General features: G+C 43.4%; 1 protein-coding gene across 1 annotated transcript in view; it reads left to right on the top strand.

The window, feature by feature from the left end:
• Nucleotides 1-15,679, top strand: part of RASAL2 (RAS protein activator like 2) — a 184,872-nt gene that overhangs the window by 123,469 nt on the left and 45,724 nt on the right. The window contains exon 5 of the mRNA XM_077825004.1: nt 10,916-11,025. Coding sequence (XP_077681130.1) covers nt 10,916-11,025 — 110 coding nt within the window. The remainder of the gene's footprint in view (nt 1-10,915; nt 11,026-15,679) is intronic.

A 15,679-nucleotide genomic window follows, 5' to 3' on the forward strand; every position in this document is an offset into this window, starting at 1 on the left:
CTTTACGTCTACTGCAGTCCCTTCATTGCAAATTTTGCTGCTTGATTAAACAGTACTAAGAGAGTCGTATGTGATTTGTTCTTCATAAAGCCCTGATGTTTATCACCCATATTTTTGTCATCATCCAGATGACTAGACCTCTTTCTGCTAATATTTATTCCTTGATTTGGGATTAAAGTTAGAATCACTGGATATTAGTTGCTAGGATTGCTCTTTCCTGGTTTTAGGACCCTCTTCAGCAAGCTGCTTAAGCATGTGCACCATCCCACTGAAGTCAGAAAGACTACTCTTTGGTTTAGTTACACATGTGCTGAAGTAACTTGCAGAACCGGGGCCTGAAAGTGCAGTACTGCTTCTCTCTTAACTCTTCCCAGGTATCTGAAACATGTTTGTTTCTCTGTGAATTTTCCAAAATAATTCACAGTGGTTTGTTAACTTAATTCATTTAGGACCCTGGAATCCATATCACGTGTCCCTCCTGTTGTGTTTTCCTGTACTAGTTTGTATTAATTTTTTTGCAAAGTCCTTGTTATTGCCCAATTTCTCATACCTCTCTATTTGTCTTATTAAAAACTAGGGTTTTTTTTAATTTTTTCCCCATAACTGTTTGTTTTCATGTTTATTGATGAACCTAGCTTCTTGCCAGGACTTTTTTCCCTTAGCCCTGGTCTACACTACGAGTTTAGGCTGAATTTAGCAGCGTTAGGATCGATTTAACCCTGCACCCGTCCACACAACAAAGCCATTTTTGTCGACTTAATGGGCTCTGAAAATCAATTTCTGTACTCCTCCCCGACGAAGGGATTAGCACTGAAATCAACATCGCCGGGTCGAATTTGGGTTAGTGTGGACGCAATTCAACAGTATTGGCCTCCGGGAGCTATCCCACAGTGCTCCATTGTGACCGCTGTGGACAGCATTCGCAACTCGGATGCACTGGCCAGGTAGAAAGGAAAAGCCCCACGAACTTTTGAATTTCATTTCCTGTTTGGCCAAAGTGGCAAGCTGATCAGCACAAGTGACTGTGCAGATCTCATCAGCAGAGGTGACCATGGACTCCCAGAATCGTAAAAGAGCTCCAGCATGGACCGAACAGGAGTACTGGATCTGATCGCTGTATGGGGAGACGAATCCATGCTATCAGAACTCCATTCCAAAAGACGAAATGCCAAAATATTTGAAAAAATCTCCAAGGGCATGAAGGACAGAGGCTATCACAGGGACCCGCAGCAGTGCAGTGTGAAACATAAGGAGCTTAGGCAAGCCTACCAAAAAACCCAAGAGGCAAACGCCCACTCAGGGTCAGAGCCCCAGACATGCTGCTTCTATGATGAGGGGGTGCCCCTACCACTGTCCCACCCCTGTACGTGGACTCGAGCAAAGGGAAGGGGAGTCTCAGGCAACAGGGATGAGGATTTTGGAGATGAGGAAGATGATAGCGCACACCAGGCAAGTGCAGAAACCATTCTCCCTGACAGCCAGGAACTGTTTATCACCCTGGATCCAATACCCTCCCAACCCGGGCTCCCAGACCTTGAAGGTGGAGAAGGCAGCTCTGGTGAGTTGAAAATATAATACACAGTTTAAAAGCAAGTGTGTTTAATGATTACTTTGCCCTGAAGACTTGGGATGCATTTGCGGCCAGTACAGCTACTGGAAAAGTCTGTTAACGTGTCTGGGGAGTGAGTGGAAATCCTCCAAAGACATCTCAATGAAGCTGTCCTGGAGGTACTCCCAAAGCCTTTGCAAAAGGTTTCTGAGGAGGGCAGCCTTACTGCTTCCTCCATGGTAGGACACTTTACCATGGCAGGCCAGTAGCATGTAGTCTGGAATCATTGCATAAGAAAGCATGGCAGCATGTGGTCCCAGTGTTTGCTGTCATTCAAGCAACATCCATTCTTTGTCTCTATGTGTTATCCTCAGAAGAGTGATATCATTCTTGGTCACCTGGTTGAAATAGGGGAATTTTATTCAGGGGACATTCAGAGGTGGCCGTTCCTGCTGGGCTGTTTGCCTGTGGCTGAAAAGAAATCATCCCCACTGTTAGCCATGCGGTGGGGGGGAGGGGGTGAAGCGATCAGCCCAGAGAATTGGGGGGGGGGTAGTTGGGTTTGTGCTGCACGTTATCCCGAAAACATCAGCCCCTCCTTTTAAATGGCTAGTGTGTCTTTTTCAGTTTTAATCTCCCTTTTTTTCCTCCCGCAGCTTCAAACGTTTCAACGCTGTGACTAGCATCTCTGTCCCAGAGGCTAACACAGATAAGAAGGTGAAAAAAATGCACTCATGATGAAATGTGCTCTGAGCTCATGCAGTCCACCCAAACTGAAAGAGCCCAGCAGAATGCGTGGAGACAGACAATGGCAGAGTCCAGGAAAGCACAAAATGAACGTGAGGACAGGAGGGATGCACGAGAGGATAGATAGCTGGAGCAACAGGAGAGGTGGCGGCAGCATGATGAAAGGAAGCAGGATGCAATGCTACTGGAGGATAAAACTGATATGCCCCGGCTTACGGTTGAGGTGCAGGAAAGGCACAGACCGCCGCTGCAGCCCCTGTGTAATCAACCACCCTCCTCCCCAAGTTCCATAGCCTCCTCACCCAGATGCCCAAGAACGTGGGGGAGGGGGGGCCCTCTGGGCACCCAACTACTCCACCCCAGAGGACTGCCCAAGCAACAGAAAGCTGGCATTCAATAAGTTTTGAAGTGCAGTGTGGCCTTTTCCTTCCCTCCTCCCCTCCTCTCCCACCCCTCCTGGGCTACCTTGGCAGTTATCCCCCTATGTGTGACAGATTAATAAAGAATGCATGAATTTGAAACAACAATGACTTTATTGCTTCTGCAACCGGTGATGGAAGGGGGGAGGGGAGGGGAGGGTGGTTGGCTTATAGGGAATTAGAGTGAACTAAGGGGGTGGGTTTTCATAAAGGAGGAACAAACAGAACTTTCACACAGTAGCCTGATCAGCCATGAAACTGGTTTTCAAAGCTTCTCTGATGCACAGCGCGCCCTGCTGTACTCTTCTAACTGCCCTGGTGTCTGGCTGTGTGTAATCAGCGGCCAGGTGATTTGCCTCAACTTCCCACCCTGCCATAAACGTCTCCCCCTTACTCTCTCAGATATTGTGGAGCACACAGCAAGCAGTAATAACAATGGGAATATTGGTTTCACTGAGATCTAACCAAGTCAGTAAACTGCGCCAGCGCGCTTGTAAATGTCCAAATGCACATTCTACCACCATTCTGCACGTGCTCAGCCTATAGTTAAACAGCTCCTGACTACTGTCCAGGCTGCCTGTGTACGGCTTCGTGAGCCATGGCATTAAGGGGTAGGCTGGGTCTCCAAGGATAACTATAGGCATTTCAACATCCCCAGTGGTTATTTTCTGGTCTGGAAAGTAAGTCCCTTGCTGCAGCTGTTCAGACAGACCAGAGTTCTTGAAGATGCGAGCATCATGTACCTTTCCCAGCCATTGCACACTGATGTTGGTGAAACATCCCTTGTGATCCACCAGTGCTTGCAGCACCATTGAAAAGTACCCCTTGCGGTTTATGTACTGGCTGCCTTGGTGCTCCAGTCCCAAGATAGGGATATGCGTTCCATCTATTGCCCCACCACAGTTAGGGAATCTCATTGCAGCAAAGCCATCCACTACGACCTGCACATTTCCCAGAGTCACTACCCTTGATAGCAGCAGCTCAGTGATTGCGCTGGCTACTTGCATCACAACAGCCCCCCACAGTAGATTTGCCCACTCCAAATTGATTCCCGACTGACCGGTAGCTGTCTGGCATTGCAAGCTTCCAGAGGGCTATTGCCACTCGCTTGTGAACTATGAGAGGGCTGCTCTCATCTCAGTATTCTTGCGCTTCAGGGCAGGGGAAAACAAGTCACAAAGTTCCATGAAAGTGCCCTTATGCATGTGAAAGTTTCGCAGCCACTGAGAATCATCCCAGACCTGCAACACTATGCGGTCACACCAGTCTGTGCTTGTTTCACAGGCCCAGAATTGGCATTCCATGGCATGAGCCTGCCCCATTGCCACCAGGATAGCCAAATTGCAGGGGCCTGTGCTTTGAGAGAAGTCTGTGTCCATGTCCTCATCACTCTCGTCGTCTCCTCGCCTGCTTCTGCACATACTGCATGATTACGCGCAAGGTGTTTACAATGCTCATAACTGCCGCGGTGATCTGTGCGGGCTCCATGCTTGCCACGGTATGGCATCTGCAGGAGAGCAGAGTTGCAGGGGAAGCGGTCGTTCAGTGACAATGGTTTGCAGACCTACTGCACTGTCTGCTGCCAGGACACAACAGCTGAGAGGGCTGCACGTTTGCCGTGTTATGGCGAGATAAGAGCAGCCAAGCAGAGTTGCAGCGGAAGTGGCCCTGCAAGACCACCAGGAGAGCAGAGTGGCAGCAGAAGTGGTGGCTGACGACCTGCAAGGTGGATTCAGGAGAGCAGAGTGGCAGCGGAATCGGTGGTTCAATGACGAAAGTTAGCAGTCCTACTGCACCGTCTGCTGAAAGCAATATGGTGCCTGCACGGAAAAAAGGCCCGAAACGATTGTCTGCCTTTGCTTTCACGGAGGGAGGGACAACTGATGACATGTACCCAGAACCACCCCCAACAACGTTTTTGCCCCATCAGGCATTGGGAGCTTAACCCAGAATTCCAATGGGCGGTGGAGACCGTGGGAAATGTGGGATAGCTACCCACATTGCAACGCTCCAGAAGTTGATGCTAGCCTCTGTACTGTGGATGCACTCCGCCGTCTTAATGTGCTTAGTGGGGACACACACACAATCTACTGTATAAAATCGCTTTCTAAAAATCAACTTCTATAAATTCGACCTAATTTTGTAGTGTAGACATACCCTTAGTATATTTATAAAAGCCCTTCCAACTCCCCTTCACCTTTTTGGATAACACTAACTCATTCTGCTTTTTTGCTTCCCTTATCTTCCGTCATAAACCTGAAGTGTGACTCTAGCCTTATTTGGTACCCTTCACATTCTCTATTTCCATTGAAGACTTTTCACTCTCTCTTTGAGCTTACAATGCTGAAGTTACAGAGGCTGCCCGCTCGTTCCTTGTATTTTAATTTTGCAGGATAATTGAACTGCTGAACCTTGATTATAGTAGTTTAGCATTCTTTAGTCTTTCTCTACACACACATTTTAAAACAGCCTTCCTCTGCACCATGCTCAGTGTTCCTCTCATTTCCACAAAATCGCTTCTATGAAATGTAATGCTCTTATGCATGTACCGCTGTGTTCTTTGGACCTGTTCCTTTCTACACTTAATTAATTACACTTTACTCCTAGAAACATAGGAATTGGTAAAACAAAACAGATTATTTCTCCATCTTATTCTCAATCCTTCCTTTGGTAGTGGCCAATACCAAATAATTCAGAGGAAGGTTTAAAATGATGCACCTGGTCAAGCGTGCAGCACTGTGCTACTGGAGAAAAATTCCTTCCTGAACCTAGCTGGCAGTCAGCTTGCCCCCTGAAGCATGAGGATTGCTCAATCTCCTTGTTATTTTTAAACCTGTCTGATGCAACTGCAAACATTATTCCTACTTACATAAATGTGTAATCCTTTTTTAATCTTGCTGAAACATTTGTCTCTCTAATATCTTGTGTCAGTGAATTCTCAGACTGATTATAGAGAGCATGAAAAAAAATCTCCTGTTACACGTTTTAAATTTGATGTCTCTCAGATTTCAGTTTTACCCCTTGTTTTGTGGTATGCAGCAGAATGAATAGGGGAGCCCAATTAGCTTTTGTTTTTCTATACCTTAATGTTTTTGTATACCTCTGATTCCATTTTATTTTTATTTCTAAACCAAATAATCTTAGTCTTTCAAATCTATCTCTATATGTAAATCCTTTTACTCTCTGCCTCTAATCAATTTTGTTTTTCTTATCTTGGCTTGTTTTAATTTAATTTTTTTTGACATTGTCTGTACTGAGATGAGATGAGATAACCAGACTAGAATGCCATATTTAGAGTGAGGAAGTCCAGTGCATTTATTTAACACCATTTTATGTTTTCTTTATTACATTTTATCCTTTCTCAATACATAGAAAATCTTTTGTTTTATTTTTAATGCTGTATGTCAAGAAGGCATCTTCACTGAGGTGTCCACAGTGACTTGTACTGCCAGATCTTTTTTTGATGAGTTTACATCTCATTCGTAATCTGTGGTACTTTGTTGTGGGGTTTGCCCAATATGCTACCATGGGCATGGTGAGATTTATCTGTCTTTCTGTTGCCTGATCAGTTAGTTTTTATTAGGATCTTCTAGAGTCTCTCATAGTTCTCTAATATTTTAGTAACCTGAATAATTTGTCTGTCAGCAAACTTCTCCATCTTTGTTTTGTTACATTTATTAATGTTCTATAAAGAAAGGTGAGCCTCACTGTTCACAGTACTCATTCTTGGAGTACCCCCACTATTAACTTCCTTCCACTCTGAGATCGGGCAGATTTCCCATATGCTTTGCTTTTGGTCTCTTCTCTGGATTTTTAACATATGATACAACTTTTCACCTTGGTTTCTAAGCTTTCTCAATAGCCTCTTGTGAGGAACGTAATAAAAAAAAGTTCTACTCTTCAGAACATTCAGTAACAGCTAGAAAGCATTTCTAGTGGGGCAGCAATAACTACAACTATCGCTATCTCCATTGAGATGATGGCCATTTCCATAATTCATCCAGTCTGTAATCCCTTTAACCTGAGATGGGAAGAGTCCAGGAGTCACTCCTATTGTTATGGCTAATAATAACGTATTACTACTGCTACGAATACAGTACCATAAATGAACATGGCACTTTCCCAACACATCAAAGACAATGTCCCTGTCTCAAAGAGATGATAATTTAGGTTGAATTTTACATCCAAAAAGGTTGCATAGATGCTAAGTCTTCCAGTCACCCATTCCACCCTGACTTTACTGCTCCTAGATCTCTGCTGAGAATGTTGTGTTTTACTGGATAGCTCACATTATTATTATTATTAGCTTGTTGGTTGCTGTGGAAATTACTAAGAGAAGCACTATTTGTTATGCACAAACTCTTCTCCTCAAAGTGAAAAATACTTACGTCTGTAGTGTGCAGTAGTTAAGTATTGTCATTCATGCCATGTTGTCTGTGAAGCTGGTTGTTTGGGCATCCATATCCTCCTCCCCTGGTGATTGTCCCCTGTTGTATTGAGATACAGGAGAGCGGGGTGTCCTGTTTTGCAGTAATGATGCTGCTATAAGTGATGCATAGATGCATTTTACAGCTATCATCCCATCACACTTAATGTCTGCTGTCAGGGATTATAGTCCCCTTCCTTCTCTTTGCCACTGAAAACTGCATTTGTAAAGTCCCACTTTATTCACCTCTTCTGAGCCCTGGTCTACACTTAAAAATTAGATCAACCTAGCAACATCACTCAGGGCTGTGAAAAATTTTGTGCCCTGCATAGGGTGACCAGACATCAAATGTGAAAAATCAGGATGGGAGTGGGGGGTAATAGGAGCGTATATAAGAAAAAGACCCAAAAATTGGGACTGTCCCTATAAAACCAGGACATCTGGTAACCCGAGCCCTGCGTGACATAGTTAGATTGACCTAACCCCCATTGTAGATACAGGTAGGGTGATGAAATAATTTTTCCATCCGTCTGGCTACTGCCTCTCAAAGAGGTGGGTTACCTGCATAGGTGGAAACCCCCTTTCTGTCGATTTAGGAAGTGTCTGCACTACGGTGCTACAGTGGCACGACTGCAGCCCTGTAGCTGAGCTCCTGTAGCAACTGTAGTGTGGACATACCCTTGGTTGGCACATCGTTTGGACAGAAAGTAGTGGGACTCTTAATCTGCTGCTGAGTTTTCAAGTGACGTGAAGATAAGAAGGCACATGTGAGATTCTGCTGGTGTGGTTTTGAGGGGTAAAGTTGGTTTGTATTGAATTTGCCATTTGTCTCATTAGGAGTGGAGTGTTGAAGCAATGTCGAGAGAGTCTGATTAGGGAAGAACTCTCGTACAGTTATTCTTTTACTGTTTGACTCCTTAAATGTCAGCATTTATATAGTGTTGTTCATCTCCAGAGTGCTTTGCATCTAATTAATCCTCACAAACACCCTGGTGTGTTGTTAATAAAGTATTTGTATACCTGTTTTTTACAGTTGAGGTAGCAAGAGTCTTTTGTTTTGTTTTAAAACCACCAATGGAAATGTTTCATTAAATTTAAACTGTTTTTTAAAAAGAAATACTCCTCTGTTAGGAAATGAGAACCAAAAAGTGTCTGTTTTCAACTGTCTGTGCTCAGGTAAATGCTATACTTATAAGGAGCATAAATAGCAAAAAAAAAAAAAAAAGGGGGGGGGGGGAAGAGACCTACCCACTAAGGTACTAATAGCATTGACAAGGAATTTTTTTCCTAAAAATTATTTTAACCATATGATGTCTCGTTAAATATAGTGTTGAACTCAGGGAAAGAAAAATTTGTTCAGGCGGAATTAGTGTTTAAGAAGATTTCTTCTTTTTTTTAGTTGGATAGTGTTTGCTGCAAATAAATGCTGGATGCCACCTCCCCTTTATTTTTGCATTCCACATTTTGAGAGATTTCTTTTAGCAAAGAAACATAAAGGTCAAAAAGCTCATCTCAGTTTTTCTAGCATGTGTGAATTTTTCATGCTGCTCCCAATTTATTCATCTCCAGTCATCAGCCTTACGTGATCCCATAGCAAAGTACAGAGAACAACTAAGATGCAAACAATTTAATGTGTTTTCAGAAACAAACAAAAAAAAATTTTGCAATTTGCTTGTGATTTTTTATTTTATTTTATTTTGTCAGAGTGATAGCACTACACATCTGGCTATCCTGAAAGTTGTCATTTATAACCAGCATTTGGATAGCCATATTTGACCAGTTAAGCTGTTATACATTTTGCTCAGTAAAAAAGTCCATTGTCCCTGTCATGTGACACTAAAATGATTATAAACACTAAAAGAGTTAACAGTCGGGGGTCCATCTCTGCTGGGAATGGAGTCAATTAACTTCAAAAACAGTTTGGGGCCCCATTCTGACTCTTGTCAGGTCAGGAGGGGCTGTCTAGTTTGTTGCTTGGAGGGCAGGGGCAGTGTGCAGGGCATGGCGCAGCGCAGCAGAAGTGTTCAGCTTCACAGCGTCTGCACTTTGAGCATGCCACGTAGTGCTGGAATGCGGCCAAGGTCCACCAGGGCCAAGTCCCAGTAGCTGGGTCTTGTTACCTCTTGTGATGGAAAGTCAGACTAAATGAAAGTGCTTTCATTCTTCTGGATCAATTCCAACATTTTTAAAGGCACCTTTTCAAGATCTGGCCCAAAAGGTCCAGGAACCTAGTTAGAGTTTCAGTGATTTGTATAGCCACAAACACTCATTCCCTTTTTCAGATGTCTTTTCCCCTTAATGGACAACATGTACCCTGTACTTCGAAATTTTCTGGGTTGAGAGCGTTGCGGGGAGGGAAAGGGAGAGGGCTGCATTCCCTGCCCTGCCTCTTCCAGTTTCTGGGAAGGGGGAAAGCTTTCCCCTTCTCTCCCAAGATTTGTCAAGGAGCATTAGGTAGATGTTCCCTAGCCATTAACCAACTTTGTGGGGTGTTGCCTTGTAAGAATCACCCCTAATCTGGGGGACAGCCAGCCCCAGATGGCAGCAGCAGATGCAGGAAACAGACTTCTTTTAGCATAGCAATCATTTTACTGGGTCATGGGGCTGTGCAAAGGTTTGGGGAACACTTCTCAAGCAGCTGCATTCGAGCAAGTTCTTTCCTGTTTTGGCTGGTATTGTATTTGGGGATGAGGCGATCTCCTTCTGCTCAGAAGAGCTTCTTACCAATTTTGGAAGAAGAGGGTGGAAGAGCTTTTATTAATCTGCTGCCCTCCTCACATTTCCCTCAAAGAAGTCTGAATGAGGATGAGGATATTGGCATCTAGTGCTAACTGAAGAACTTGTGGGTGGTGGGGGAGAGGAGTTTTCTCAGAATTTTCTGTAAATTTTGGCCTCTGAAACGCTCGTCTGCATTTGAAAATTGAACAGAGCCTACACTCAGTCCTCAGTGCTCCATCTCTAGAGGTAGTTAGAGAAGGAGGGAAGAGGGGAACCAATTTGAGTTAAAATTGGAGAGAAGGGAGGAGGGTGGTAAGTGAATTTTCAGCACCCGTGAGGGTACAACTATGTTTGACATCTCTTGTAAAATTCCCTTGACTTTGCTTATAGAGAAACAGCCTGTGAAGTTAGGCAAATTTCTCTTACCAGGCTATGCTTTTCCGTAAAGAAATACGATTTAACTTAGATGCATTTAATATATCCCATGATGGCTATGCCAAGTTAAAGTGAAATATCTATGTGTGACTCTTTCACCAAAAAGAAGAGAGAGAGGTGTTTCAGCCAATAAAATATTGCTTAATCCTATTGGATGAAGACTTGCTAAATTTGCATTGATTGGGCCAGGAATGCTTGTGTGTTGGCCAACCTTGGAAATAATTTGGCACATGTACTCAGTGATTTACAGGACAGAAGAGGAGATAAGCAAGCAATGCTGAGCTCAAAAAATGTAAAGTGTGTCTTCTCTTAACAAAATATTTAGGTGTGGCTTCCATTGCTCTCTTATTAACACAGCTCTACTTTAACTGATGGTCTTGTAATGCAGTCTGTATGCCATGCAGTCAAAATCTGGAAATGTCAAGTTACTACTCTTTGTACTATAACTTCTCCTCTTGTCATGCAATAATTTTTATTGTACCTTAATGGGGTTATGAGCAGTTTGAGTTTTGTTGGAGACTGAAGCATTTTTGGTTTATAAAGTAGAGAGAGGCCCATTTGGTTTAGTCATTACTTGCATAAGAGTTTCCCTGTTTCACTTGCTATGACACTTCATTTTAGGGCTTCTTCAGCAAACGTCTGAAAGGCTCCATCAAGAGGACAAAGAGCCAGTCAAAGCTGGACAGGAATACAAGTTTCCGTCTTCCATCTCTCCGCAACGCTGATGACAGGTAGGAGTTTCTGCACTTCCTCAGAAGGAGGCTGGTAGTTTCAGCTCAACTCTTCCAAAAATGCCTGGCAACACGTGTTAGTCTGTGTAAGCATGCCTGCAAACTGACAGAAATGAGGGACAACTAGAGTGGTTTTGTTTTTTAAACGATCAGAAATATATCTGTTGGCCTGTTAAATGTTGCGTGTGCTTCCATCAGATGAGATTGTTACTAGTCCTAAAGATGGCTGGTGAAAAAGGGTTTGCTTAAGTGTCTGCACTAAAATATCTTGTTCTTTTTTAGCACCTCTCCTCCCAGGTCTCCAAACACCTTATAAGTGTTAAGTTTCACAATACAGTATTGTGGCCCTGTCTGCATTAGAGAAATTTACACCAGTGTATTTACAGCACTGCAAACACAAATATCCTGATGCAGTGCATCTTCATTAGGGGTTGTGTGATGTAGTTACAGTGCAAATCCCCAACACATACTGTACTGCAGAGCATCACTATTGGGGATTCATACTGTTGTCAGATACAATCATGTACTTACCGCAGTGTGAATTTCTTTAATGGAAGCAGGGCCTGTTCTTCAGAAAACTAGAAGTCAGGATTACAGCTCCCAAAATTCAGAAGCTAGTTTGGTGAGACGCACTTTAGCATTCTCAGTCAGTATATCTAGGCTTGCTTGTATTTTGCTGGTGGCTTGGGGAGGGGCAATATGTTTTGGTTTTTACTCGCCTCAACTGCATTTTTCGCTTTTGTAAAGTGTCATGATCATCTTTACTGGAAGCCAGACAGGTTATTTTTTACTCTGTGAAGCCCAGTGGTAGAGTTGGATTGAGTGGTAAATGGGCTGCCCAGTACTTAGGACCCTGACAGGCTTCTTTGACTTTACAACATTATTGTGTGTTTAATGCGTTTTCGCTCTCTCTGCTGGGCTGAATTCATTATTTGTGTCTGTCATGCTGCGCTGCTTCAGTCGATAGTGCTGCCTTCTTAAAAAGCAGCACCATAAAATCGTGGAGACAGCAAGGCTTCAGATGTTAGAGGCCTTGTTAACTTTGTGAGTTATGGAGAAACTGCTTACAGGATGTAGCCAACAAAGTGGATGATGTGCTGCTCCTTCAATCACTGCCATGTCACCCATGCTATTTTGACTAAAGGTCTGTCATAAACTCCTATTATCGGGGTCTTATAACTCAGCTATGAAAATTGACTCCATAGGCTTAAACGTGGTGAATACGGTCACTACCTGGTGATACCTTGTGGTTTTTAATGGGGGATTTTGCGAACTTTAAACAAAGTTTTCTGATATAAAGTCTTACACCCATGAGTAGTGTAAAGCCTGCATTTATGTTCCTCTGGCTACACATGGTTTCAGCTGAGAATGCCGCCTTGCTACATGTGGATTGATGGACATTTGCTCTTACTGCATAAGGGAAGCACTGTTTTCTGAGGGTGGAAAGGGGTAATTATATTTAACACCAGTTACTTTGGTGTAGAAGCTGGCTACTCTACACACCCTATTTTTTCTCCTAAAAGATAGCACACAGGTTTTTAGCATGCAGACATGAATAATCAGATAGACCTAAGGGACTCGGCAATGATTTGCAAACTGTAAATTCTATTTCAGGCCCTGATGCCATTTGGCACCATCAGTCTGTTGTGTTAATGTGCCATGATCCTCTTAAGACGCCTAGGGCTGAATTTAAAAATAATGGCCCAGTGGGCAAATGAATTGAGGCGTTCCAGTGGTAGGGCCCAATATAGGGGGTGAGGAAATGGGGAGCTGGAGAGCTAGATGCAAAGTATAGCAGCCTGAAAGGGAGGCTGGCTGGCATGATTGAAAGCTGCTGCTTTCCCTATCTCTCGTCCCCCAGCGCTTCCACACCAACCTTCCCCCTTACAGCACTGTCCTCAGAACTCCCACTTCTGTGCCTTGTGCCCCTGCAGTCTGTAGCTCCCACACATCTTTGCCACCTTTCCCCTATCAACTGCAGCTCCTACTCCAACACCTCCTCCGCCTTGTCCCCGCGCTAGAGATGCTGCTAGGAGGGGGTCAGACAAGAGTTGCTAAGATAGTTGGGAATTAAGCTACTCTGCTTTCTAATACCGGGCTTGCTCCACACTCTGAACACAGCAATCCTTTTTCTGGGTAGTGGTCAGAGGGCGTTGTTGGCATTTGTGACTTTGCCGGCCCTTGGCCCTGTGACATGAAAATTGAATTTTTAATGTATTTGCACAGGAATTCTAAAGGACTCAGCAGGAGCTATGATAGGCAACCAAGAAATCTAAACAATGAGGACAAATCCTTGTTCATTTGGAGAAGAGACTAAGTTGGGTAGATAAAGGCCCAAGGTGAAGCAGCGAGCCAGGAGAGAATAGTTAGGCTTCATCTGGCAATAATAAAATTCACCCCAGCTTCTTTATTGCTATCAATAAATTACTGTTCGTGTAAGAGAGTATTACTCTTTTGCTTGAAGTGTGTAGCAATTTCTTTTGACATCACAGATGCTCTCCCAATGCGCATTTGTAAAGTGTTATGCTACAGGACAATGAGGGAAAAGAGTACTGCTTCAATCTCTTTGGAAAGAAATTGATGAGCGTTTGTAGCAGTACTAACCTCCTGGGCACCTTACATGGAAGAGACTGAATGTTTAATGGAGTTGTGTTTGCATTAGTGGCCTCTTATCCGGAAATGCACCGGAAATGCACTCGAATACAGCATCTTTGAAAGTGTGTAATTGTATACGTTACTTTACTTTATAAATACAACCACAAAGGAAGCTAAACCCCACTGTACGGTGAATCTTACCAATGATTTTTACTAAGTTTCACTTTGCAGCCAAAGGTTTCAGAAAACACAATTGGCTGGTATGGTGTGAAAAGACAACTGAGAATTCACGTGGGAATGAGGCAGTGAAGATAGGAAGAGATAGCTTAAAAAAAAAAGGGGGGGTGATGGGGTGGGAGAAGGAGGAGGAATTAAAAAAAATATTCTCAGCCTCTTTAAAACAATATTGAATTTGTTTATTCAAGGGACAAAAGAGGGAGATGCAACCATTAAAACTAGCTTGTGAACAAAGAAAGGTGAAAAATTAGCATTTGTTTTTCTGCAATTGTGTATAATTAATATGAATGAATTAGCATTCTTCCCAACCTCCTATGTCTTCGCTGCCCCTTTATTATTATTGATTTATTACATATAAGAACTTTCCTAGCCTAATCCCCAGTGAAACATACCTACCCAAATCTAAGGAGATGCTCACAAAGGATGTCATGGTGTTATGCAAGTTTCTAGGGCTAGATAGGCAGGAGACTAACTTCATTCCATTTCACAAAAAAAGCAACATTATTATTATTTATTATTAAAATAAACAATGTCATTAGCTTACTCCAAAATCATTCACAAAAATTCGCTCCTTCCTACCGAGTGGGTATGGAGCGAGATGAATATTGCTGTTTCATTTTTCTAATGGTTCCAAGATGTTCAGGTTCTATAGTGATAGCGGTTCAATTTATAGATAAATACCTGTAAATGTCAGGAGATTTACTTATCCTGGTGTGTTTCAGGATTTGGTATTGCAGACGTGTATCTCATTCAGGATGTTGGCAGGTGATGCCCTGTGAGCAGAATTGTTTTGAGGTAGAGAGATGACCCAGAAACATTGTAGGGAAGGGGTTTGGAGAATGAGAACTGCCATACAGGATGCAACTGGGACTGCTACAGAGGGGAAGCAATTGATCATCCAGCTTAAATATACTGAAACTGGGTTCAAAACCAGGTTTCAGTATAACTGGCTGGCATACCAGGCCAGCTCTTCAAAACTGGGATGTTAACAACACAATACCTGTGCACCCAGTCTGGGTCTGCATCTTCCACAGCACAGTTTTATCACTGACTTACCTCACTTAAGCTATTCTAGTTTCTGGCTCTCTCCTGAGCAGAGCCTGCTGTGCCTGCAAAATTGTTTCTCATCTTGCAGTGCTCTAGCTTGAAACTTCCAGACTCCCTTCTCATTTGTGACGTAAACCAGATTTGAATGGAGTTGTCCAGATACATATATCCTATACAGTATCTCTCTGGGATGCAGTATCTCATGTTGCAAGAGCATGTGGCATCATTTACTTTTACTGTGTCAGCTTTCACATTTTTCCTAGACAGGTTCCCACTGCATTCGTCTCACACAGTTGCATCTTACATGTGTTGGGAGTGTCTTCCTAAAGCATAAAACTTGTCTACTGACTCTAAAGGTAAAACAGCATAAAAGGTTCAAGGATAACATGCTTTGGATAGGGGATGGGGCAAAGAGACCAAATTAATATAGTCAATTTGTGGCTGGGAGTCTGAGAGCATTTCCAACCGGCCTCATAATCCTTCCCTTAGGTTTGTTTCTGGTGGGGAGTAAAGATGGTTGAGCCTGGTTGCATATGCTCTCGGCAACGGCATTAAAGCTCTGTGGACAGCTGGGAGGGTTTTGCCCTGCTGGGATTTACTGCCACGTGGGAATCCTCCTGATGTAGTAAAAGTGATTTTATGGCATTATCAGATAGTCGTAGTTTGCCAAACGTTCCCTTCTGTGCTTGCTAAGAATGGACCCTGCCAGGCACCAGGGCAGCCAGTAGCCATGGCTTTGGGATTCGTGGTGAAGCGCTACCGCTGCTCTCACACC

The sequence above is a fragment of the Eretmochelys imbricata genome, chromosome 8, assembly GCF_965152235.1.
Source record: "Eretmochelys imbricata isolate rEreImb1 chromosome 8, rEreImb1.hap1, whole genome shotgun sequence".
NCBI classification, from domain to species: Eukaryota; Metazoa; Chordata; order Testudines; family Cheloniidae; genus Eretmochelys; species Eretmochelys imbricata.